This window comes from Carassius gibelio, chromosome A23 (assembly GCF_023724105.1).
Source record: "Carassius gibelio isolate Cgi1373 ecotype wild population from Czech Republic chromosome A23, carGib1.2-hapl.c, whole genome shotgun sequence".
Classification (NCBI taxonomy): Eukaryota; Metazoa; Chordata; class Actinopteri; order Cypriniformes; family Cyprinidae; genus Carassius; species Carassius gibelio.
Genome location: NC_068393.1, coordinates 11,531,725 through 11,559,089, shown reverse-complemented (window position 1 = coordinate 11,559,089; position 27,365 = coordinate 11,531,725). Strand labels below are relative to the sequence as shown.

Below are 27,365 nucleotides of genomic sequence, written 5' to 3'. Positions count from 1 at the left end.
TGAAGCATCACTCATCTATCTGTCTGCACAAGCTTTAAAGATGAAATACATCCATTTCTTCAACGTTCAAATCATGTTGTTTGATAAAATCACTTTAATTACTAGTGAAAACACTTGGGATCAATATTTTTTATGTGAGGATTGATCCTTTCAATACAATGTTAGTATTGCAAGTATGTATTTATACTCGTTTGCTCAATTACACCTCCATGATTACGTCATTGAGACAAGCATGCTACTGACCAGCTTAAACACTTTTTCAAAATGTAAAAAAATTAAATAAGTGTAATTTACTAATAAATGCTTCCCATAATAAATTATACCATATACTAGCATATATTTAACCTTTACATTTAAGATTTAAAAACTTAATATTGAAAAAGGTCATTTTTTGCAGGCACTCCAGGTCAATGAGCATAGGGCACAGGCATCAGTACAAATTCTCTGGGATTATTAAATAGTTAAAATTAAATTCAGTTCATATATCTTCCAACTATAGCGGTGCATCTCCAACCGTTCACAGTGAGCTGATCACATCTATTCGGTTACAAACACAACAACCAACATCAAGTCAACATGAAATGGTTAATATACCCAATCAAAGTTTCTTAGAAAGGATAACTAAAAATTTAAGAAAAAAAGGGTTATCTATGTCATACCACAACATAAAAGGCCCTTTCATCTAAAGGCCTAGTTTATCTGCACACAAGCCTTTCAAGAGCTTCTATAAAAATAAATGATGTTCCTTAACTAATCAATGTAACTGGCAAGACATTAATCTCCTTGAACTGCATGGTATTGTGTGCATCATGAGAGGGAAGATTTACACAGTAAGTACCAGGAAACTGCAAGCTGATGTGTGTATAAAAAGTGAACCGCATTTCTAGATCAAGGTCACTTTTTTTGAGGACACCACACAAGCTTTTGTGTTTGTAACCTTAGAAATACATTATTGTTGTTCCTGGTGACCAGCATGGACATAGGCCAAGGGTAACGGCAGTTAAATTAATTGAGTGTAACCACAGTGTTTTTACTTCATTTGCTTTGTTTTTAGAGTCCATCATGTCCAGGTCCCATGCTACAAGATGTTAGCCAATCATAAAAGTGGGCGGTAACACTGAACTCTTAAAGGGAAAACACCCCAAAACAGACTTCTTCAGTCAGAGGATGAGAAACATGATGGAAAAAGGTCATAGCTCAATTTTGAATGTTTTCAGTCCAAAAAAAAAAAAACGTCAAAATCTCCTGGTAGATGGCTACATTGACTTTGGACCTGATAAAACAGAGATAGCAACCCCAGCAGACGTCACCACAAATCATCTCTGACTTCAGACTGGACTTCAAGCAGCTTTGATTCTGTGCCTCTCCAATCTTCCTCCAGACTACAGACCTTGATTTCCAAATGAAATGCTAAATTTACTTTCATTTGAAATGAGGACTGTGGACCACCGAGCAACAGTCCAGTTCTTTTTATCCTAACCCCAGGTGAAATGCTCCTGAGGTTTTTTTGACGTTTACATGTTCTAAACTAGCTCAAAAATTTATCCGGTATTTATACTAAAAATTAATCAAACTAGTCAAGCTCAAAATTGAATATTCAAATTTTCGGAGATACTGAATTCTTAAATTTTCTAAGCTGTAAATTGTAACCATCAGAATAATAAATAAAAAAACTTGAAATATTTCAGTTTGTGCGCAATGAATCTAGAATACAAGAAAGTTAGCTTTAATTCAATTACAAAAAATAAAAACCTTTTCCAAGATATTCACTTTTTTTTTTTTAGATTCACTTGTATGCCTGACGCCTGACTCATAGTGGAATGATGCTTTACATTTTTGGTCTCCTGTGTTTTTAGTCAAAGTAACATACATTCTGGGCCAATAATATAACCTTTGACCTATGAAAATGGTTTTAAAAACCAAAAAAAAAAAAGTTTAAGAAAATGTCATAACTTTTCTAGTGACCACGCAATAGCACACCTGTCATAGTTTAATGAATGGGTAGATGACATGAAGCGGCTGGAGGTTAGCTGCATTCAAAAAACATGACGCACATATCCTACATATAGCTCCCGTTCGGGGGATTTTGTCTACAAAATGATAGGAGCACAATATTAGTTTAATATTTCACATATTTAACTTGGGTGCTGTAAGCCATGCTCATTTTCTCTTGTAAGTCTTTGTTATAAATTGCAAGGCATTACAGTGCCAGACATGGACAAATTTGCTGGTGCACAAAACAAGTACTTTAAAAAGGAATTCCTTAAGATTCTCAATGGAGACAGTTGAATCAAAATTAACTGAGGATGTTGCCTGAATGACCAGTGAACTAATTGGTTGTAATGAACCCTTGTAAAATTATACTAAATTAGATTACACTAAATTAGACTAAATTAGTCTCAGGAGAGGTTAACAGTAGACACATTAGCTCACGTATTCAAAAACAGTTCAACAGAATGCAACATTCAAATATATATATTTTTTTTATAAAATCTGTGACATGACATCCATGTGCCTTGTTGTTAGGATAAATTAGCCGTAGTTCACTTCTGCACTGGGCCATTTGTTTTTCAAGGTTTTTGCCACCAGAGTGGTCCATTTATCTATGATAAAACCACAGCTAGCTCATCACATCAATAGCTTATGGGGGTTACTATACTTGCTCTGCTTCCTGAATCGAACACGTGATCTCTTCCCCTTCTCTGCAGGAGGCATGTTTGCTCCCTGCAGCATTGCTAAAGGAAACACATGGGACATTTTTGTCTATTCCTTTACAATCTCAGATTATTTTCTGGGGTACTCAAGGAAAAACATCTCAACCTGTGTGTAGATAGATACTTGCTTAACTGATATTCTACTAGTGCAACTACTGGGCAGATTTTTGAGTTCTTCTCTGATATTTCAGTCAGAGAGTGTGTGCGGTGTGTTTTTTTTTTTTTTTTTTTTTTTTTAGCAGAATGTCAGTAGAGCCATTAACTAAATATTCTGCCATTTTTTCTATTCACTGAAGTGTCTCATGTTCCTGTGAAGCACAAAAGCCTTTGATACCAACTCCTGCTGAGATCAAACACAAATATACTCTTTTCTTTTTTCCTTTGACATAGTAGTGTTTTTCTCCGTGAGACATGCAGCCCTGCTGGAACTTTAAAGGGAGTCATTTCTTGACCAATGTTGACAATAAAGGCTTGTTTTATAGTCTTTTATGGGTTTAAAATATCAGTCAAGGACAAGCACACAGAAATCACAGGGATGTTCGTGTGAAGTGAAATAAAAAAAAATGTAGTCACAGATGTCCTGATGTCCTGTTAAACTGACCATCAGGACTGTGTAGAATTGATAGAGTATATATACACCAGATTACGCTGCAAAAAAAATACCACTCAAAGAATGCTGATATCTGAGATGACCTCACTTCCTGTAAGCTACACCGTGGAGCAATGGCTTTATCCAGGTCAGCAGAGACGACTGGCATAGCCGTGCTGTTTGTGACCTCTGCAACCGATCTCAGCCCTCGCTTTCTGTTTGCACTGACCAACTGATGTCTTCCAATGCGGCTTCTGCAGCCAATTGCTATTGTCTTTAAACGACCTCTGCTACTGATCCCGTCATCCCTGTCTGCAGTGTCCTAGCCTTTCTGGAAGCATGAACAAAAGGGGCACGATCAATCTAGTCTGTCAGGTTGGCTCGAGCAGTTTGCTTGTGGATGGAGACTGCAACAGAAGACCAAGTGGCTCCGATTTAACATTACTGAAAGGAAAGAAAAAGGGATGATGATCAAGATGTCTTATTTCACAAGCTGATTTGCAGGGAGCAAGCAGCGACCCAACAGGATTCATGAGCATGTGACAAACAAAGCCTCATATGAGGTCAAACCCAGCGTTCAACAGACACATGGATTACAGTGGGTCCCACTACAGCTATTCTCCTCTAATCCAGTCAGTCACAAATCTAGCTCCATGATTAACCCCTTTCCCTGCTCCACAAACGTAAGGAATACATTTCAGTGCTGATTCTACTCGCATTTGGTGCTTTGAACCATTTAACCCTTAAAACTGTCCTGCAGATGTCACCGCAAGTGCTACTAGGACCAATTCTGTCCATGTTAATTTAGTTAATTGCTTGGGTCATGATTTTAGGCCGAAAGGATCACGTCGCCTGAAAGTGGTCTCACAAACCTCAAATAGCTACATTACTACATATTTGAAGTTAGTCAAGAAACTGACTTTGTCAAGAGACTGAAAGTGACTTTGGTGTCAGATGTTTAATTGGTAACTGCTCAGACTGATTCACCAAGTAAATCAAGCAGTTTTAGACCGACGAGTTCGTCTGTGATTCATCTCTGAATCACTTTGACCAGTTCATTAAAAAAAATTACCATCTTGTGAGAGTCATTTGTCCTCAAACCAAGCAGCTTTCTTTTGGTCAGCGGATATTTGCGTGACCACCTTGAATCGGTTGTGAAAGCTATGAGGGGAAATTTCTTCGCCTTTGAGAAACTCCTGATCGTGCAGATTCCTATCAGAATGACTGGATTTCGAGTGTGAAGTTTTGTAGAGCACAGGTAAATGTAACCTGATCCATCTACATAAGTGATAGAATGCAGATATCAATCAGCCAAATCTTTTTTTAGGAAAAAAAAAAAAAAAAAAAATCACCCTTTGGTCCACTTTTAGACCGGTAAGTAACGTTAAAGCACAGACAGCACAGCAGGGAGGCCTGACGTTCTGCAGGATGAGCATTACATACAGCGAAGCAGAGAGGACACTGGGGAGCCTGTACTATGTCACATCCTAGATCCCAGCCCCCAGGTCTAAGCACATGTTGCCCAAGAGGAAACGAGCCATGAAAAGACAAGAAATTACACTGTGGGGGACCCATCATCAGGAGAACATCTCATTGGATCGAATGATGCTCACATGGGCTGTAAGAAAAACAATAACATTCCAAAAAAAAACACTGCGTTTTGGCACTTGGATGTAATGACAATAGATTGCTCATTGGCACAGATGCACAGAGATGCTCAGAAGTAATTAAGCTCAAACCAGCTGCAGCTACTTGGGCAATCGTAATGCTTTGTCAAATCAAAAACAGCCTGGAGAAAATTTAAATAATTTTTTTAATTAATTTTTTTTTATTTGATACGTAGCGTCATTTGCAACCCATTTTATTCCTGTAATGAGATAGATTTCTGAAAAAGGATATTCCAAAAGAACAAAATTAGGACAGAACATGATTTGTCCATCAGGAATTGATTAGAGAGTGAAGAATTGACGCCATGCATATTACAGTATGTATACTATACATTTAAAACTTGGGGTAAGATTTGTTAATGTTTTTAAAATGAATCTCTTAAGCTCAGGCTGCATTTATTTGATGAGTCAAATACAGTAATACTGTAAAAATATTACAATTTGAAATATTAAATTTGATTCTTCAGAAATCATTGTAATATGCTGAATAAAAGTGAAGCATAAATTTAAAATAAACTGACTCTAAACGTTTCAATAGAGTATATTAAACATGAGGGCTTCATGACAATGGTTTAACAAATTACAAAAGACAAACATTTGCTCTTTAAGAATGCTTATTAAGAAAGTAAATGGTTTCAATTTTAATTTCATGTTGACTAGGACATGGCACGCCCCATCTGCAGTGATGTGAGAACAAGTGTCTGTACAGACCCATGGGACACTGAAACAGTGGAGCTGAGAAAGACACGCATCAAGGAATTTTGATGCATCTTGTAATGGCTGGGGAAGAGCAGAGGATGGTACAGACCCTCTCAGAGAATGGAGCAGCAAAGAGACAGTCATAGGAATACCACAGAGACAAGCAAGGAGTCATAGGAATACCACAGAGACAATACAAAGAACAATAGATTCAGAGAACCAGAGCTGAGAGAGGACAGAGGGGGAGAGAAACAAGGGATGCAAGCGGGAAAAAAAGGAATTCCTTAAGATATTCCTTAACATATGAAATGTCCGACTGTATACATATAGAAAAATATAAAAATATATAGAAAAAAAATGGGGTTGTGGGTCATTGTTTCTTTTTCTGTATCACTCCATTTTAAGCAGAGCAAGGAGTCCCAGAATAAGGATTAGAAAATGTAAATGTATATATATTTGGAAGAATAAATGTGGATTTTGGCATTTGACAAATTCAGAAGAGCAGATGAGACTGAAACAACACTGGAATAACTGCTGAGCAGTCACAAAACTTAATTCACACCAACACAACTACAGCCAAGGCAGAGCAAGCTGAACTTTTTTCCTTGCTATAGTATTTTTTCCCCGTCTCTGTACACATGTGAATTGTGCACAATAGCGTGAATGTTTATTAAAAAAAATTAAATACCTTTTATTTTGAATTTTATGTTGACTGGAAGATAAGTGTTGTCTGCAGGAAGCTAAGTGTTGTTTACTTGCAAGAACAAACCCAAAAGGGTCATTGAAACCCTAGCACTAAAAGCAAAAAAAGGAAAGCAAAAAGCACTGTGTGAGATTTTTAAGTTAGTAAGCTGCTTTCTGATTTCAGGCCTTCATGCAACATACAGTAACGATAGTTTGCAGAAATACATGCAGGACATACATATATACACATTATACACACAAATACATATACATATATGTATATATATATTTATCAAATCAAAATAGTTTCATTATTTAATAATATCCTGCTTCAACAGTGTATACTGTATAAGCATATAAGGTAAAAACAAAAATAAAAACATTATGCTACGGTAAAAATTACGCTACGGTTAAATTTTCAAATAGCTAGAATAATGGAATGATCCGTGTACAAATTCAAGCACAGATCGAGGGCCACAATGATTATCAAATGACTCTAAACCTCAACATGTAGGTCTCATACACACATCACGTTTCTGATGTTTATTTCAGATGTTGTGTGCAATTTTATGACATGTTATTAACAAGCAGAGGATCTTAAACACAACTCACAGTCCTGCATAGGCTATTCCTCTGCTATGCTTTTACTCGAAAGTGTTAAATAAAACGAACAAACTAACTAAACCAAAGTAATAACACGCTGCAGTCAGCATGTGTGTATTATCAATAAATGCTACATCAAGCGTGTAAAGCTCATATTTATCAACAAATGACAGCCACGACTAAAATACTTAAATACTGTGAATATAAATAAAATACTGTGTGCTGCTGTCAATATAAATGTGTTACTCCTGTTGCCAAGGTTTCGCGATTGCGACGCGCTAAAGACGTTAAACAACACGACTTCATTCCGTCATCAATACTGTTAAACTTGACCGGCAAACGCGTCGCGTGTTTGTACAGCTTCAACGCCACTGTAAACACCGGCAAGGTCGTTTTAACTTTAAACATACACGACATAACTCCGTATTAAAAGCCTAATTGGGAAAATAAATACACATTAGCGACCTTCCCATGCGCTATTTCCAGCACTAGTCCGCTGAGGGGAGATCTATAACAACCTGCTATTTAAGATAAAGAATTTTAACTGAATCCTTACCTTCTCCTGCGGACGCAATTTGTTTTTAATATTCTTCTAATATCCCCCCTCTTTGCAGAGCCCCTCTCCTCTCCACTCTATGCGTTTAATATTGCAATAATATTGCTGCGGTCGCGACTCTCTCCAGCGACCAGCCCTGAAGACGGGGGCGGGGCCAGGGCGCTGACGTCACGCGCCCGCTAGGAGTCCTGTACAGTGAGGTAGAGTCACCAAAACCCACTTCACAGCGGTTCACATCCCCTCCCCTCTCTTTCTGCCTCCATCTTCTCTACTGTAAATGCAACATTTGTACTAGAAATCCATATTCATATAAAATCATGTTGCTAAAGCAAAACCTTTTTACCTTTTCACCTTTTTATTTTAAAAAGCAAAATAATTGTAGATTAATTCCATATGACCACTGTCTCAGCATATTGAAGGCTTATGTGGTTAAAAAAAAAAATATATATATATATATATATATATATATATATATATATATATATATATTAGGGGTGTAACGATACGCGTATTCGTATTGAACCGTTCGGTACGACGCTTTCGGTTCGGTACGCGGTACGCATTATGTATACCGAACGGTTCGTTGGAGTAATTAATTATATTTGAAAAAAAAAAAAAGAGAGAGAAAGAAATATAATGATATGCGTTCAACAAGGTAGCCCAATAACCCAAACAACGTAACAGGCAACGCCCCTGACACTCCCGAAGAAGAAAAAAACACCATCTTATATGTTTATGTTAGGCTACTCAGCAGGCGCTCGCTCACTCAGTACGCGCTGAAGGCTCGTTGCAAAATAGCCAATGCGTTTAACAGACTAGAAATGAGAAGATCCTCCAATAACCAACAGGTCTGGTGTTTGGGTGCACTTTGGATTCCCTTTAAGCTATAATGGTGATGGCAAGAGAGTGGTGGATAAAAAAACAACGGTATGTCGCATCTGCAACATGACAGGGTACACCAGCGGGATTACAAAAAAAAACAAAAAAAAAAAAAAACAGCGGGAATATCTGGGATATATGCGTCAGTACTATCTGGGAAAAGACGAAAAAAAGGAGAAACATGCACGCAGCAAACTATCCCTGCAGCATTTAGACACTATAGCTTACAGGGAATCCAACCCAAACACCAGACCTGTTGGTTATTTTAGGATCTTATATTTCTGGTCTGTTAAATGCATTAGACATTTTGCAACGAGCCTTCAGCGCGTGCTGAGTGAGCGAGCGCCTTCACATATCGTGCCTAAAAACGCATGGAAAACGCTAAGCGCGTCTTTCTCCTCCTTTCCAAAGCGCTCGGGCAGAAGCGCTCATGAGGCGTCTGTCTTTGCTAAGCAACAATGACGTGCTCTCTCCATGAGACGCGGAAATTTCAGCGAAGGATAAATGGATTTGCAGCTCTAAAAATCGCTTGCAGTAGCTCTGCTACTGAATTTATTTCAAAATTGCAATCCATATACAACTATGATCAGCTGTTCCTTCATCTTGGCTGAGCTCTCAACGTTGTTACGGGAAAGGATGAAGCTGATTGGTTGGTTCTTGTCACATGACCCGCGGTGCGCTTGCGGCATTCTGAAAAGTTGAGATGTTTTTACATTTTGCTGTATCTAAAACGTATCGAACCGAACCGAACCGAACCGTGACATCAGTGTATCGTATCGAACCGAACCGTGAATTTTGTGAACCGTTACACCCCTAATATATATATATATATATATATATATATATATATATATATATATATATATATATATATATATATATATATATATATATATATATATGAAAAACCAAGAAACACCCAACAATCAGACTAGTTCTTTCTATTCTAATACATCAATACAGTAAACTCTCCATCCTAATACTGCCCTCAATTGCCCAGTGAACATCTAGGAGCATGAACATACACATATTTTGATTTATGAGTCACTAATGGAGCCCTCAGGAGAAGCACATACAGTCAAAGGAATCAGAAAGTACAATTCTGACTCATAATGCAAACTGCACATACCAGTGTTTAGAAGCAAAAGTCTGGATGTTATATTTAAACTGACTTTAGGAAATAGATTGACAACATAAATGCAAGAGGACAATGCGATTCATTGTCTTTTAAGTCGGTTTAAATACGGTGTGATTGTGGAATGGCCATTGTAATGTTTTTTTGTTTTTTTAGAAGACAAATGCATACTTGTGGCCATTAAGTAAACATTAAAAAAAAAAATCAAAGAAATCAAAAGCAGCATGAATAGATTAAATCAATCAGTTGCTGTGAGAAATGTCCTTGAGGATTTAAAATAATTTTTCACCTGTTTCCACTGAATTGGTATCTGGAATAAACTACCAAAACATTACAAAGCAACTTTGTTCAGCTAGTTGGATTGTTAGTTAGCAGAATGAATTGCTTGGTAAATCTGCCACCTACAGACAAAATGGCACAATACAGCTTTTATAAGAACAAATGACATGTTCACATTTACTCACACTGTCTTGCCACCTCTGCCATATTAAATTTAGCAGTGACACTCATTTTTCAGTGTGACAATGGAAAAAATAAATGTAACATTTACAAATACCGCAGGTATTTTTTTTTTTCAGCAAAGCTGACTACCACTTAAAAGAAAACATTGATTTTCCATTTAATGGCAGTAAAAATGTAGACGAAAAAAAAAAAATCTATATTCTGTTTTCTATGTGACTACAGTAGGCCTAATTATATATAGAATATTTGAGAATCTCACACCTTTCCCTAGAGAGAGAGAGAGAGGGAGGGAGAAAGAAAGAGAGCGCTAAAGGAGGAGAGAGAATGAAATGAGTTTCCTGAAAAGGAGATCTGCCAAATGGGGGAAAAAAAAAAAGGCCATAAACGATAATGAACATTCCCCCTCTCCTTAATCTCCTCCATCCCCCCTCCGAGAGCCGGGAGTCTGCAGCCTGCAGGAAGGATGCTACTAATTTCCTTCTTTATTGAATTGAGCTGGACACATGTGTCCTGCTGGGCCGAGCAGCCTCCTCGCCACATCCTCTGCTCTCACTCCTATGCTCATCCAACGACCTCTTTGTTAATTACTCTGCCTAACTGAGCCATTCTCTGGGTTTTTTCGCTTTTCTTTCGCCATTTCTATTTCTCAGCACTTAGGTCTCTTTATTCCCTAAGCCTTTCTTCATCTGCCTTTGGTACATTCTGCAAATAAAAAGGTACAAAATAGGACCTTTAACAATGAAAGTTGAAGGTTAACCTTCAAATGACTGTCGCCAGCTTAAAACTTTCAAATCTAATTATACAAAAAGGATTAATTTTACTAATGAACACTTATTCAGCAAACACACATTTAATTAAAAGTGAGAGATTGATTTCCATTTGAAATAAATGCTTTTCTTTTGAACTTTCTATTTATTAAAGGATCGTGAAAAACATGCACATTTTAAATTATATATAATATGAAATTAAATAGCACAACTGTTTATCATTGTTAGTAATATTAAATGTTTCTTGAGCATCAAATCAGCATATTAGAATGATTTCGGAAGGATCCTGTGACACAGAAGACTGGAGTTATGATGCTGAAAATTCAGCTTTGCATCACAGGAATAAGCAACATTTTAACATTCAAATATAAAAGTGTCATTTTAAATTGTACAATTATTTCACAATATTCTTTTTTTATTTGCTGTATTTTTGATCAAATAAATGCAGCCTTTGTGAGCATGAGACATAAAAAGCTAGCTTCATACTGTAGCATATTTTTATTGATAATGCCTCTTGTGCTTTCAGCTCATCATCCACTTTTGTCACGCCCCACCCAAAGAGACCACAACTACAGGAGGACATTTCACACATACAGACATTTCCTGTCTGCTCCCAACAATTTTCTCAAAGCAAACACTCACACAAAGAGTGAAATCAGGGATACATGAAAACAATGTATGGATTCAAAACCTCCGGTCTTAGACATGATGGGCTTTTATATTAGGACATTTTATGTAAGAGACTCTTGGAAGAATTTTACAGTATAGAAAGCAAACAGATGCGGTGCACAGGCACATTCTATAATAACAATGATATCGCACTGCAGCATTTCTGGTCTTGCTTGCAGTACACAATATCAGAAAAATGGAAGCACAATTTGGAGTTTAAAGGGATATGCATGTCTAATGAAGTCAAAAACACCAGGCGAGACCAGTATGAATTCTGGTGTGGACTGGTTTATAGTGGTTAGTGGAGTATAAGTTAGGTGCCAGACTATTTGAGGGAACAGCATAGCCATGTTCAGTGAAGCTGGTTGACCACTTAAGTCTTGCTGGTTAAGTGGGCTATAGGAACCTAGCTTAGTGACTCCATATTTCAAATTCTGACATTAACACCAAAACCGATAACTCTGAACAGAACTATAACTGCAGTATAGCAGAGTTCTCCCCAACAGATGCTAGTGTTCTGGTTAATGAAAGAAGTGTGCGATGGGCAAGCTAACAAAAATGTGTTCTGAGAAACATTCTGAAAGCATCATTTCTGAACTTTCTCATTTTCAAAATGTCCAGTTTTTTAACTCAAACTTTTAGTTATTGTCCTTGATGTGAAGAATGGGCCTTTAGACTAAACATGATGATCGTCAGCAGTGTCTACAGAGTTGAAAATATTTCATTAGGTGTACAAAACGGAGGTACACGACTGTAAAGAAGGATTCACCTTTCTTCATTAGATCAGCACTTCACCGGTTTTCTCACACCTCAGCTAATTAGCCAGCTGCTTACAACACTTGTTAATTAGAACGGAACTAACCGCCATTCCTTCTAAATACCACAGCACACAAACTCCCTTCCACCCACAGCTGGCCTGTGTGCCAGAGTTCACATTACTACACACTAGAAGCAGCACATTCTGACAGTGCCAGAAATACCCAGCGTAGTTCTAGAAAATAGTGAACAGTGACACTTTTTACCTTCTAATACAAATAAATAAATGTGAACTGAAGTAAAACACCTTCTGTCAGTAATGCACAACGCCCACAATGATGTCTGCGGCGCCATCTGGATGGACTGAAATGAGACTCGGCCGGTTACACGCTGAATGTATGTCTGTCAGTAAACACGTAGAGATGTAAGAGAAGACTGCTGTACCTGCTCGTTGTTATTCATGCACTGTAGTTTCTTCTGTTTCAAGTAGGTTGTCGTGAGGGGCATGTTGTAGTCTATGAGGTCGGCCATCAGAGAAGATGGTTGGTTATTCTCTGAGAAAGCATAAGAGAATTTACAACAGTGAGGCCATACAAATATGATTATCATGACCGGAAAAGTGAATAATTCTGTTGTTGTACCCGATTTATATAAAGTGTGCGTACAGTAAATGTTGTTTCTTTTAAACTGTCTCTAGAGGGCAGTATCTGCCCTAGTGTTTTCTGCAGGCACACTTCTGCCTCAGACTAATTATTGCAAACAAAAGGCCTTATTAAAAAAAAAAAAAATTATATATATATATATATAATATATATATATATATATATATATATATATGCAAATTACATAAATATGCATAGAGGAATGTGTTGAAATTTAAATCCACTCTCCGCCCACAGCGGTTATATTTTCCTCCAAAGCCACTGTAATGATGTCCTGTGAATGTTTGTGTGAAGATCATGATGATAATGCTTCTGACTTTGACAATAATTATGCCCGATTTGTTTAGTATCTTGTTGTGCATTTATGCACACATACTGACAGTGCACTTAAAATGGTGTGTATATGGTCCTCCTGAGTTTCATGTGGTCTGAAACATAAGTAATTCCTAACAATTTCCTTTAGACTTCATGTATGTGGAAGCATTTTTAGTCACATAACAGCCTTCTCGTTTATGGATTTTATCAGCTTTGAGTTAAAAGAGCCATGAAGCAACCCATTACCTGCTGATAATCTCACGCACACATACACACGGTAATGGATGAGCTGGTCGCTGTGTATTGATCACCCTCAGTTTCTCATTTCATATGGATTTACAACAACAAACTAAAATAAATCCTTAAGGAGCTAGATCACCGCTAAAACCAACATAATAACTGTTAAAGACAAAAAGGATTTTCAGATGATTTCCAGTTTTGTCCGGATGCTAAAAAAGGCAGGTTTATTGTCATTACTTTCATAATTACTTCAGATGTCTTTGAAGCACGGTAAAACATGGTAACTTTTAATGTAATTTTAACTGAATCCTGTATGTCATGTACTTAAAATAAATGTATAATTATTTTGTAAATATGCGTTATAATTTAGTACAATATATGATCTTTAAATTTTATATCAAATAACACACTACAGTTAAAAATGATAATTAAGTGCTTTAAATGTGCTTTGGTTTGTAAGTCAACACATCAAAATAAGCATACTTCTTTAAAGCCTGGCGAAAGATCATTAAAAACAATGATTTCAAATGTACTTTGATTTAAAAGGTTTCATTCAATGTCATTTATTAAGTACACTTCAGTGGCTCTTTATATTAGTAATATTATATTATCAGATATGTGGATAAATGAGACGATATCTACCACAGTCTGACTGTCAATTAAAGAGAGCGAGTGTACAGTAATTAATAACTCTGAATAATTCAGCACTGAACTTTCCTGCGGCTGGCTGGAGGGGGGTTGGGGGAGGGGGGTCTGTGCACCCCCATGAGCAAGAAGCCAATTAGCTGCTCTCTTTATGAGCAACACCCAACCTAAGCCCAAACACTGACACAACGCTTTGACAGTTCAGGCCCGGGAGGTGTTGTCTATATCAGCGAGTGGGACGTTTGAGGGCAGGTCTTCGGTTTGGCAACCCGCACTGCAGGGATCAGACTAACTGGGACTCCAGTTTCACCAAAATGTAAAAAAAAAAGTTTTATCCATTTTTTTTTTCGTCCTAGTGAACATTTCCCAATCAAAATCTCACCCCCGATTGATTCCACCCACAATCACTCGCGCTCTCTGTAGAAAAAAATATCTGGATTCAGAGGCATTTTCTCTGTTAAAAGGCCTGTAATTGGGCTAATTGCAGCGTGTAGGGAGACTAGCAGGACACTCCAGTGACTGCAGCCTAATCAAAGGGTGTTGAGGTGTGTGTGCGTGTGTGTGTGTGGGAGGAGGTGTGGCCAGAGGGGGTTTCATTAGCTTCAGGCTGGTGCGATGGGGGGGGGGAGCTCGTTACAGGGTGGGCCAGGGGACAAAAGGGGATTTTCTTAAAGACATTATCTTAGTTATCCAATTAAGTATCATGGGTTTGAATATGTATAAAGATATTATAATGAATGCTTTCTACCTTGCCGGCCCCAGAGTCAATGAGATGTTCGCAAACCCCCTTTGGAATTCATGCCTAAAGCCATACCCCTTACATCTAATTTATTACAGGTTAGCCTGTGTGTGTGTGTGTGTGTGTGTGTGTGTGTGTGTTGGTACGATACCTTTAAACTCTGCACCACTGGGGCTGATGTGCATCCTCTTCTGACATTCTCCACAGCTCATCAGGAAACGGGTCACCGCCTCTCTGGGCAGGAACGCATACGTCTCCGCTATCTGACACACACAAGCACAAACCGGATTAAACTTCACATCAGGTTAGACTCACTGATCCTACAAAAAAATACAGTACTGTATGCATAAATGTAAATGAACAAAAAATGAAAAGAAAATATTGAAGACATTAATCATTTACATTTTAATTTTGTTTGAACAAGTACTTATTTAGCTGCCATTACCTAAAATGTTAAAATCTTGATTATTTTTTTAATTATGCAAAATCTTTATTCATTTCATTTTTACATTTCATTAAATGTTTTGCAGGGAATTGCACAAGTAACCATATAGCTGTTGTCACTCAAAATGTGAAAATGGAAAATAATTATTTATTTCATTTTTTGAGAGAAGTGCACCATCCATATATTTTTCCGAATAGTCTTTAAGAACTCCTTCATTTCAATACCATTGATTGTAAAGTTTAGTGATGTAATGTTGAAGAATAAAACAAAAAGCAAAAGCATTTTCACAAGTAGTCTTAGACTTTTGGACCTCAATTCTTTTTCTTACATTTACCCCATTCTTTCTTGTTGGATAGTTTTTCCCTCCTCAACCTTTCTGCCATGAAACCAAACATCAACAAAAAAAATAAAAAAACCACAAAAGGGAGGAAATAACCCCCCCCCCCCACATTATAAATCCCTCGTGTCTCTCTAATCTCCCATGAGGCTCTAACAAACAAGCATGGGCGGCCAGGGAACCACAGCTGGAGGGTATAGAATGTACACGTGGGCATTATGAAGGCAGTAGCTGAACTAAACTTCTGCAGTGATACAAGAGCCATAAAACCTGAGCTTTCTCCTCTCCAGCACCCTGATTGCTCCAGGAGATCCTAAGAGGAGCAGGCACACAAATCTTCATGCCCAGGGAAAAGCTCTGCTCAGGGTCCTGCCCTCCCCTCACACACAGCTGTCAAACACGAGAGGAACAAGAAACCGTGGAGAGGACACAATATGTGCGTGTATAAAACATATCACAGGAATTATTAATGGAACAAAACCAAAAACTAAATTATGCATTTATATACAATAGCTTGTGTGTTTAAAATATCAACTGTAAATGCACATGAAAGCCAACATCCACTTCTGTAACGGTCCAAGAGAGGGCAGCATCACTGGACCTGTGGACGTCAGCACAACCACCAGACCAGGTGAAAGCGGCCCATGCCACTCTCACTTCCTACATTTCCATGACGGCACATGTGTGATCGAGGTCTAAAGATGTTCACCGCAGACCTAAATGTGTCTTCTAAATATGAACTGATCCCTATCTCTGACTTCAACAGTGTAGAGAAAGAAGTTTAGATAAAAACTGTAAACAAAAGAATGTACAGAAATACTCAGAGAAAAATAGAGAAAGAAATGAATAAAGAAAAAGTGCAGAAAGACAAAAAGAAATGCACAGATACATAAATGCAGATATACTGAAACAAATGCATAAAGAGAAAAAGAAATGCAGAAAAAAAAATCTAATGCAAAGAGAAACAAATGCACATAATACTGCAAAAAAAAAAAAAAAAAACAGAATGAGATTACAGGAATATATAAAGGGAAAGAAAATACACGGATATAAAACCAGAAAGAGGAAAAAAAGAAACAAAAGAGTCCTACATAGCCTCCAGATTTCATTTATTGGTTGCATATTCTGACTGATTCACCCAGAATTCACAGAGGCAAGCGATTCTCAACTAGAGTTCACACTAGGTCTTCACACAGCAGGAGCCACTCGCTTCGGTTCAGAAGAATCAGAGGAAATAAATCAAGCTGACAGAGGAAGGGACACTTTAGCTGACAGACAGATAAAGGCGGTCAAAAAGGGCCGCAAAGAGTATTCAATCAGAACTATATGAGACCATAGACATACTTCCATGTCTGATCAGAGACTATGAGAAAGAAGTTCCATGCTTTACTCACCGCTTTGTATGTTTTCTTCTGTCCGGCGTGTTTGGGTGCTTTGGCCAGGTCAGAGCTGATCTCCACGTGCATGGCATAGATGATGTCATAGAAGTCCTCCACCACAGCGACCCTCTTCAGAGAGGAGCTCTCCGGCCCTGAGCTCCCATCCACACACTAAAAAAAAATAATAAAAAATAAAATAAAAATAGATATACATACTTCATACATAAACAGTCAAATAGTGATTATCACAGAACATAAATCTTAGCAGTAAAAAAAACAGGGTTTTGGTCATATGAATAGATTTGCCTATTTTATCTTTTAAAAATAATTCCTTTATTAAATAAGAGTGCCAGAAAAAGTGTGTGTTCAATACCAGACTCTCGTTTAGCCGTAAAGCATTAATGACCTTAAAGCCATTTATGAATACAGTTTGTGAATGTAATCTTCAAAGCATAAAAGATCAGTTATGAGACCAGCATACCATCAGCTGCTAGGGGCTAGCAGCAAAAATAACATTGGCATCTTATTTAAATAGATTTGCTTTAAATATTTCTTCTTTTTCCATATGCATGCATATGTTGAATTCTTAGAGGTTTTGGAATGATCTTTTCTTTGGTAATGAATGCCAGATTAATCCAATCATTTAACCCATTTAAACTCTGTCTCCATCCAATCAACATCCAATATACAGAACCAAGTCCTGCCCAACATTTCTTTTTTGATAATATGGCTGTGCATCACAATTCGGAAGAAAAGACCGGTCTCGACTTCATTGAAACATTGTAACTTTGCAACATTATTCCTCTTGAACAGAGACAGGGAAAATTTGGAAAAAATTAAATAAACAATATGCTGAACAACAGTAAATAAAACAATAAAATTCATAATACAAGAAAAAAAATTATTTTAAAATGATCTAAAAACAACCCTGCAATACAGACAACAGCTTCTTCAGGAGGACTTTAAGAAGGCTGAAAGAGGAATTCTGGGAAGAATCTCCCCTCTCCCTTCTAAGGAGCAACGCTGGAGAGTCGAGATGATTTTCCTCAGGGGAAAAAAGGGTCAGATCACGGTGAATGGTGAACACAATATACTTAAAATAACCATAAAACCTGTATTTCTGCATTGTCATCAAAAAAAAAAAAAAAACGGTTTGAAAAGTTACTTGAAATAAATGTACTAAGGCAGTACCACGGTTCAGATGGTAATACTTTGAGGATCATATTAATATGCTTTGGTTCTTGGAAGTATTGTCATCAAAAATATTTTTTCACACACACACATATATACATACATATATTATATATATATATATATATATATATATATATATAGTCTGGGGATCCCGCTTCCATCAGAGAGTCAGCCTCATTACTACGGTAACGGTTACTTCGGTAGGTGTGTGGGGCAGCATGGTCATCTGACACACAGAACCTCCAAGTCAGTGCTGGATCAGCTCCTGTAACTCAAATCACCATCTGCATCTTCTATTCCTCTCACTGCCTGCATCACATGCAGTGGTGCTCTTCCCTCACTCAGACCCAGGGCCACAGGGTTGCCATGGCAGCTAGGGTGGATCTGCAAAGTAGTGCCTCACTGACTCCCATCATTTTAGTATTAATCATAACATATATTCCTCTTAAAAATCATCGTGTTGTGGTATATGAATCGTTCTACTCTAAACACGAAACTAGGAAATCATTCTGACACACAATGAAGTGCTGAAGCAATGGAACAGGCGCTCACACATGTTTACTGCTGGATTCCACTCCACTACATTAACTTCAGGAGATAGGACACGTGTGCCAGGCTCTGCCAATGGGTGAGTGTGCGTGTTAGAGATTCATGTTGCTGTAGCATAATGCCGCTCGGCCTTCAACCCCCCCCCACCCCCCTTTTCCCAGCGCTGCGGGGCACATCAGCGGCCTGGGATGATAGTGCGTGTGACAGCAGCAGCCCAACCACACGCGCCAATGTGGGACACGGGAGGGAGGGGGTCAGCGCAGCACCTTCAGGCGCAGCAGACAGGACACTCGCGCACATACTCTGCATGCCCATACTAACACACAGGGCACACCTCAAGGCATTGAGGACCGGACAGAGAAAGATCCCCCCTTCCCCCCAATGCCTGCATGGGGCCAAAGTCACCAAACCCTGAGAGGGTAAAAGTAGGCTGTCCTGCACACATGCTCACAGCCCGATATTAGCATTTGTTTTGTGCCACTGCAACATGGCATCACATACTGTATATGGATATAAATCAAGGACAATTTTATTGCATTAATACGGCCGTTGTTGGGCAGCACATCATAATGTCCTGTCTACTGAGGGGTCTTCATCTGGTGGATTTCTGGTGTATTACAATCTGTGTGTATGGCTGGAAGAAAACAAATGGTATCTGTACGGAGTGATTGAAAATCGTTAGTTGGTTTATAAATGTGGATTTTTGTTTTTCTCAACTACAAACATGGTTGCAGATTTATTCATCTTTGGTAGATGCTAGTCAAATGAACCAAATGTTAAAACCTGTTAAAATATATACACATGCACCTATAACCCAAAACCTCACGGTCTTCTCCCTCACTCCATCTCTCCAGGCCCTCGATCCTTCCAGCAGCACCGGATAATTACAGCTTTCCCTTTTTAATCCCTCTCTCCTTTCTGCTACTCTGTTCTCTCGTGCTTCCACTCCCAGGTCCCGGACCAAACAGCCCTGTTGCTAGGAGACAAGCTGGGTCGGAGCAGCTCCCCCATGTCTCCGCATCTCTGGAAACAAATGATGGAGGGATTGGGAAGAGTTCAGTGGAGGGGAGAAGCCCTTCAGACATGTGTGCTCAGCCATAAGGAAGAGACAGACACCAATTCTCCACCAACATACAGACATCCAAGCAAACAATAAAATGATAAAACTGCAGAAATTGGGACTTGCACACCTGCACAACAAGCTCAGCATGACGAACTAAGGGCGGAAAACCTGCTGATGGTGACAAACATTAACGATACTGAAATACAGCAGACAAGGGGCCTGGCCAAACCTGTCTGCCCTAATTTTCAACAGCGGGCTTGTACCCTCTCCAGGATGCGTGCTTTAGGTTTTGGCACACATCCAGAGGGCAGAACTGCTTCAAGTAAATCTATAGTTTTAAGGACATTTGTGTATTTAATAGAAAACCGGACAAAAAGTAACAAATGAGAGGGAATGTGTGGCACAGGGGGTGTGAAGAGGGTTTTATCGGTTGAGGAGAGATGGACAGGATCGAGTGGGAGTGAAATGAGTTTGACTGGGTTAGTGCTAATTGCGACAGGCGGTCACAGTTTATAGGCTAATCCTGGCAAACGGCTGCGTAGATAAACAAACTGACGGCTAAATGATGGAGTCCGTGTGTGTTCACAAGACTAACGAGAGAGCAGGAGGGGAATATCACACATGCATCTGCTCGATCCAAACCCCTGTGAGCGTCCCACAGAGGCAGCATTTTAAGGTGTCACTGGCAAGCTCCTGCCCTGAAGACCATTCAAAGATGTAGCTAACTTAATTATGCAGCCTCCTAAGATACTTTTGTTCGTCCAAATTTTAAAGGGGTCCTATTATGATTGGCAACACTTGGCACCTGGTCAGGAAAAGTCACGTTCCCTTAACATATCCACCTGCAAGCTTAAATACTGCGTCAAAAACAGTACTAAAACTTTATTTTACCTAGTCTGTGTGTGCTGCATTGTTATACTTAATAGAAAATTCTGCCAGTGGCCTAGCAATATACGAACACTAAAAATGTATTGCAGCTTCATATTGGTCAATGCTGCTTACCTTGGTGACAAGATTCATAGCAGATATCGTCACTCAATGGCTGGATGTCTAAGTGGTGCCCCTAGAATAACAGGTTTATAAAGGCGTTTTAGCAGCAGACCTGACCGGGTTGGTGCTGCCCTTCTCTCTAGAAATCTGACACACAGTCTTAGTTTGCACTTGACTAACTGAGGCCCAGGTCAGGAAGCAGACAGACTGGCTAAACCGACCGTCTGCTAGCAGCTGAAACTTAAAACATTTCAATAAAATGTTATGAAACTTTTCAAAGGTATAATTGAACATTTCGTACAGGCTATTAGATAAACTGTTGTCAGTCATGCTGTGAAATCCGGACATCATTGTTTCTTTACACTAAGAAGTACAAAAGTTGCCACTGGGGCTGTATCTTTTCAAAAAGGTAAACTTTTGAACACCAAGTACTAATACTGTATGTACCTTTAATGCACCAAAATGGTCTCTTTAGTACCTTTTTTTTCCTGAGAGTGTACTTTTTGAACATATCCAGCACATTTGAACAATACCGTAATAAACCATGATCATTTAGGTCACCATAATCATAAGAAATTATCATACTGTTACTCTAGGTAGTGTTTGAGTTTTGTTAGTATTATTTTATAGAAACAAATAATTGGATTAAATAAGTTAGCAGGTTTTTTGTTTTAGTATTTCTATTTATCGTTTAAAAAAAATATATTTTTTGGTCCATCATTGTTTTCGGTTTTGTTTCTTCCCTAGCCTTGCAGGAGGAGTGCTATTTGTGTTGCTATTCGTGTCACTTGTGAGGTTCAAATATCAGTAAGGATGCTGCCTTAAGGTGTATTCGCAGAAAAAAGACCAGTCTATCGTCAATAGTGTAGCTATATATAAAAAAATCAAAGCTAACACAAGTCACTTTCAAACAATATAGATTTCTGCATGGGGAACTTTAGCCTCACCCAAAAATTCCTATTTTGTGGACTCCTATTAGAATGCCAGGATTTCACCTTGGAAATATTTTGTGAACAACAGATAAAAGTGACTGCACATTTTAAAAAAACAGCGCACCGAGGAAGGCTGTAGTAATCAGGGCATCTCACGAGCTTTCAGAACAGACCTACTCTCTTGATCTGCCCTCTCGCAGTCCCATAAGGCTTTTCAAATACATACTCAACTTTACTTCCTCTCCTTTCCCTTATTCCTCTCTCCTCTCCTTATATCCATGTCGTCTCCCATTCCCCCCCCCCCAAGTAAAGCATGCGATTAGTTTGCTGAAGTGCTGTGTATTCTATCCGTGAAGTGCATTGACATCGGCCATATTATCTCTCAGGGAATGAGCTGTATGTGTGTTGGAAATGAGATTGGACACACACTTGGGGTTAGACTGCTCCATTAGGACTTAAAGAGCCCACAAACACACACACCTGAGAGAATGCATATGCAGAGTGAATGATAATGCACTGCAAATGACACATAAGGCACACTGTAACTCAGAGCCTGGAGCCAATTAAAACAATGTTAATTCATCCTGCTCTAGAGCACCGAGACTCTTCACCATGGCAACCGCAGGAATGCAGGGAGACCAGTATACGCAGCCACTCACCTCACAGGCTGTCCTGCAGTCACTACAGCAAGCAGACGCACGGATACCCTGATGGTGGAAATGAGGAGGAGTGACTGCTTGTAGTCTGTTAGCTCTTGTATTCTCAGCAGTGATGCAGCTGTGAATAAGAACCCAGGCCAGATAAGCAGCCAGTATTGGGGTGGTTGTAAATTATTAGCAAATTACTGTTCATTAACAAAATGGTTTATTTTTTCCACAAAATCTGCCAAACCAAAAACACTAGGTGCATTACACTTTGCATGCTTTGTGCAAGTAATGCGTTCACACTGAAAACTCCAAAAAAGAAAAAGGGCACATTAATTATGAGGATGATTCGCTTTCACAAAAAAAGAAAGAAAAAAAGAAACCATGCATTCAACCGTCACAGCTTTCCTTACAAGGAAGAAGGGACAGGGCCAACAATCTCTGATGCTGGATGACAAAAAAAATAATAATAATAAAACCTCAATTCATACACAAAACTGTACAAGTCTATACTAGATGATGTTGAGACTAGATGAGCCCCAGATACAGTCCCCCTGTAAAGACCTGGTCTCAGACGACCACCAGCACATGACCACAGGAACGAGTTGAGCCCTCTGCACAATCTGACTTTGCTGCAGCCTGGAATTGAACTGCTGATTTGGTCTGGTCAGAGGAGAACTGAGCTCCCAACTGAGCCTGGTTTCTCCCAAGGTTTTTTTCTCCATTCTGTCACTGATGGAGTTTTGGTTCATTTACAGCGATATCATTGACTTGATTGCACAAATACTATTTAAACTGAACTGAGCTGGATTATGACATCACTGAATTCAATGATGAATTTCATAATCAATATTGTATTTAAATTACTTGGTCTGGTTAATGTCTAAACCAGATGTACACCCTTCAGCTTAAATCAAGTTCAATTTTATCGTCCTCCACTTTGTAAATATCTGTAACATCAGCATTGAAAAAAAAAAAAAAAAAAAAAAAAAGTTTGCCCACTGAAGATCGGTCACTAGAAGCACACAAAAAGTGTACACTGTTCTCTATATTAATCGCTACATCATTTATTTCTGAACCTGGTTCCTCCAGTAATTTCAGTCGCATAACATTAATCTCCTTCTAGTTAACAGGTTCTGTTCACGGGTGATAGATGAAACTAATCATTTTGTCAGCTGTGTGTATGCATTTCTGCTTCCAGGGTGGTGGAACTACACTTTCTCTTCTCTCGAATTCATAAATCAATCACTTTCTCGGTCTCATCAGTCTTCACAGCTCCACAGCTGAACCTACAGCCACAGATATGACTGGCCTTCTTGGGAGGCCAAATTATTAACCGTGCTTCAAATGAAAGGCGTGGTTTTGTGTGAAGGCACCTTAGATATGAAACTTGTGAATACCTCATGAATATTCAGAACCAGTCACTCTATTTGCAGTTCTCCAAAGTAGCTTCACACTGCCTTCATTAAAATAAATTAGTTCCACTATGATAAAGTGTGACACAGTGCTCTCTTCTACGCTCTCATTCATTCCACACACAACCTCAGTGTCTGTCAATGTCATGAGACCAGTCTATTAGCAGTGCATGCTAAAGCTAATGTCTAGCCTGGTCATACCTTGTTTGCGGTCTTGTTTTAAAGGGATTTTAGCTGGTCAGGCTAAAACCAGCTACTTCCAGCTAAGACCAGCTTAAGGTTTTAGCTGGGGGGTTTTTTCCAGTAAGGAACCCGTTAGCAACCACCCAAAAATACCTTAGAAACAGCATAGCAACACACAATACACTTTAACAACTGCATAGTAACGCTTTACCAATGCACTATGTTGCCCGATTTTAAACATTCATTTCTAATGTTTAACAATCATTTACAATATTCAAAATATAAATTGTTTAAAACCGCATAAACAACTGCTCATAAAGTGCTTAGTGAACAGACTATCACGGTCCTGAAATGCACAGCCATTAATTTAAGGAAAGTAACATATGGTGTTTGGCCAGTCGTCAACCTAACCACAGACTCTACTCTTCAGCACTACTGTATTATGTAATATCACATATTTTGCAGGACATTCCCATATATTTTTGCTACATAAGGGGCAACACTTAAAAACAACACTTTAGTTGCCTAACATAGTGCCTGTTTTATGACATTTTCTTCAAACAGTGTCACACAATTCAGCAAACTCTGTTACCTGTAGGAGCTCTTAATGAAGTCCCACAGAGAAGAGGACATTGTGTGTGCACACTAGAGACCACTAGCGGTCCTGCAAACATGCGTATTGCCCCTTAAGCAACAGAACAACTCCATTCCCTGCACTCATCTTTTTTATCAGCTTCTGCCATCTCCTCTCATCCCCCTCTTTCTCTGCTCCTATTAGCCTAAACGCTCACTACCACAACCGCCGGAGCTGCATCTACAGCGGTTTTCTCAGGTTCTCTCACTGTTGCGAAGCTGAACAGACCAAGAGCTCTTGATGAGTGGTCAGTGGATGTGACAAACTCTTGCTCTTCACTTGCTCTGAATGATTAACCACTCAGAACATTGTTCTTATACAACACCTAAACACACACATCTTACCAGCTGGTCTCCTACACCTGCTTTTTGTGTGTGTAAGAGATATGAGCCCCAGGTAACAGTGACTGGGTGGTAGGGGGTGTTGTGAAGAAACTCATCTTTGGTGGCCACTTGACCTGGTCATGATAACATGAAAGTGTCTTCCAGTCCATTTCTTAGGTAAATTATTCATTTTAGCAATATGGCTGATAAGTGACAAATGGAAGATAATAAAATGATATACTATTATTTTGTTAACACAACGGGACCAATTCTCACTATTAACTAGTTGTATATTGGCATGCCTATACTTGCGGTTAAGTATTTATTTACTTTTCCTTATACATAACCTAACCCATGACCAAATATGTGACATATACATACACACACTTTTTTTAAATCAGGACAATTTTAGTTTTCAAAACAGGTAGAAGCAGCACAAATGAATAGAAAAGAACAGAGTTCTTGATATGCTGACGGCACAAAATGCTTAAGAAAAAAAAAAAAAAAAGCGCCAGCATGTTCGTAGATAATCAGAAATAATAAACATGTCAGAGCTCACTGACCATCCAGACAAACACTACAAAAACACCTCCCACTCCAACTGCTAGGGCATGGCCCATGATGACAATGATCACAAGCACATTCTCTTCTGTACACCTGCACATGGCTGACCACAAACAACCATCAAGCACTTCTACCCAGTCTGTCCAGGGAGGGGCTTTCAGTAATACAGAACCATTTAGCTCAGCATTTGGGTCTCCTTTAGGGCACTGAGATGAATGGACTGATAAAACAGGCCATCCCAGTTGAGATGCTCTCTTAAACGTAGAAGAGGCTAGTGAAGGAGTGGATGCTGATTGCCATATCCTTCATACTGATATTAATTATATTACATGATTTCTTGTTTGACTATTAATCAAGTTATGGCAAGAGTGAAATGTGTAACCTTATGTGCGCTTATGAGATATTAAAGAATCCTGTACTACCCTGTATTTCTTTTCCTCAAGATTAATGTCCACATATTACTGTATGTGTGTGTATCCAACCGTAATAAGACACTCGCCAGTGCTAGAAAGCCTTGAATTTTAGATAAGTTCTTTGTATGCGTGTTAGTATCTGTCTGTACAGGGAGAAGCTCAGACAGTCCCAGGACAAACGATCAACTGCCAGTGTCCAGCGTATCAGATATACGTCTTTGGAGAGTTTTATCTAGGTTTTGGAACCAATCAGAACTTTGTTGACTTATGTATTGACGCAATTGGTATCCTCTGTCAGGTATAACTGGGGTTGATTTTGAGTTGTACGGGGGGAGGGGGGGGGCAGCCTACGAACTCCGTCGAGATTATTGAAGCTGACGTCTGCTGATGAAATCGCAAACCATTTTCTTCAAGTAAAATTATTATTATTAATTGAACTCATCTCTGACTCCTGGTCTTCATTGCCAAATATCTGGTCCTTGGGTTTTAACTGTAAATTCCCCTACACTAGACTACACACAAACATGTAAAACTGAGGACAGAGAGAGCTATATTTCACACATATTTAAAGTTAGTGACAGGGAGTTCACGGTCTTCATTGAATATGATGCAATAAACTAGTGTAACACAATAAAATAGCGCTCACAAGCTACCGTTACATGCATAAACTCTAGTAGTCGGATTCATTCTATGAGCTCATTCTTTTTAGTTAATCAAAATCATACAGAAGTGTAGCCCTATTCCCTAAATTAATGATTCTTAAGGGCCGCTCACACCAAGGATGATCACTAATGATTAGGGCCGTCACTTTTTATTCGATATTCGAATATGCATTCCAACCAGACGTGAAATATCCGTAAATGAACAATAAACAATAAAGCACTTCCTGGGGGTCGGGCGTACTGCGCAGACTCAAACTGAGCTTGATGACGTAAAGGTCACGTGAGCAACCTGGAAGTCTTCTAATCGCTGTGCCAAGAGAAATCTGAATCACCCAACCGAATCTTGCAGAGAAGGAGAGCGTGAACAGGAGCAAATTTTGGTAAGTATTCTGATTAATTAGGTCCCTTGACTTTATGCCTCCACGTTCCCCCGATTGCCTCATAGACAGTAAAAGATTGTCTGCGAGCTTCTCCTCTTGTCAATACGGTAATTTCTCTACTGTGCGACAGGTTGTGGCACAATTGTTAGCCAATTTTTTTTTTTTACAAAAACTGCTTCTATGGGGCCATAACGTAAAACACAAGGTAATGGGGCCTTTTATACATTTTTTGTGTTTCTTTGGAAATAATTAATGGACAAATGGAGTCTTTAAACGCCTCAGATGTAAAGTGAAAATGAATGGAAGTCAATGGAATGCGAACAGCAGGTGGGGGTCCACTAGCCAATGGCGGCACCCAGGGGTGCTTCAAAAAAAAAAAAAAATGAAACCCTGCCCCCCTGGTTGTAGCGTAGGCCCATGACCAAATCACGTGAATAATAGCTAGTAGCCAGGCACGTCTGGAAAATAAATAGAGAG

At 38.9% G+C, this 27,365-nt stretch overlaps 1 protein-coding gene across 8 annotated transcripts in view; it reads right to left on the bottom strand.

The window, feature by feature from the left end:
- Positions 1 to 27,365, bottom strand: part of LOC127944470 (nucleolar protein 4-like) — an 85,438-nt gene that overhangs the window by 53,201 nt on the left and 4,872 nt on the right. For 7 of the 8 annotated variants that reach the window (XM_052540410.1, XM_052540411.1, XM_052540412.1 and 4 more), the window contains 3 exons: positions 16,958 to 17,113; positions 14,933 to 15,044; positions 12,625 to 12,734 (listed from right to left, as the gene is read on the bottom strand). In XM_052540410.1, coding sequence (XP_052396370.1) covers positions 12,625 to 12,734; positions 14,933 to 15,044; positions 16,958 to 17,113 — 378 coding nt within the window. Of the gene's footprint in view, positions 1 to 12,624; positions 12,735 to 14,932; positions 15,045 to 16,957; positions 17,114 to 22,329; positions 22,448 to 27,365 lie in introns of all 8 variants that reach the window. The other variant, XM_052540415.1, reaches the window with a different exon arrangement.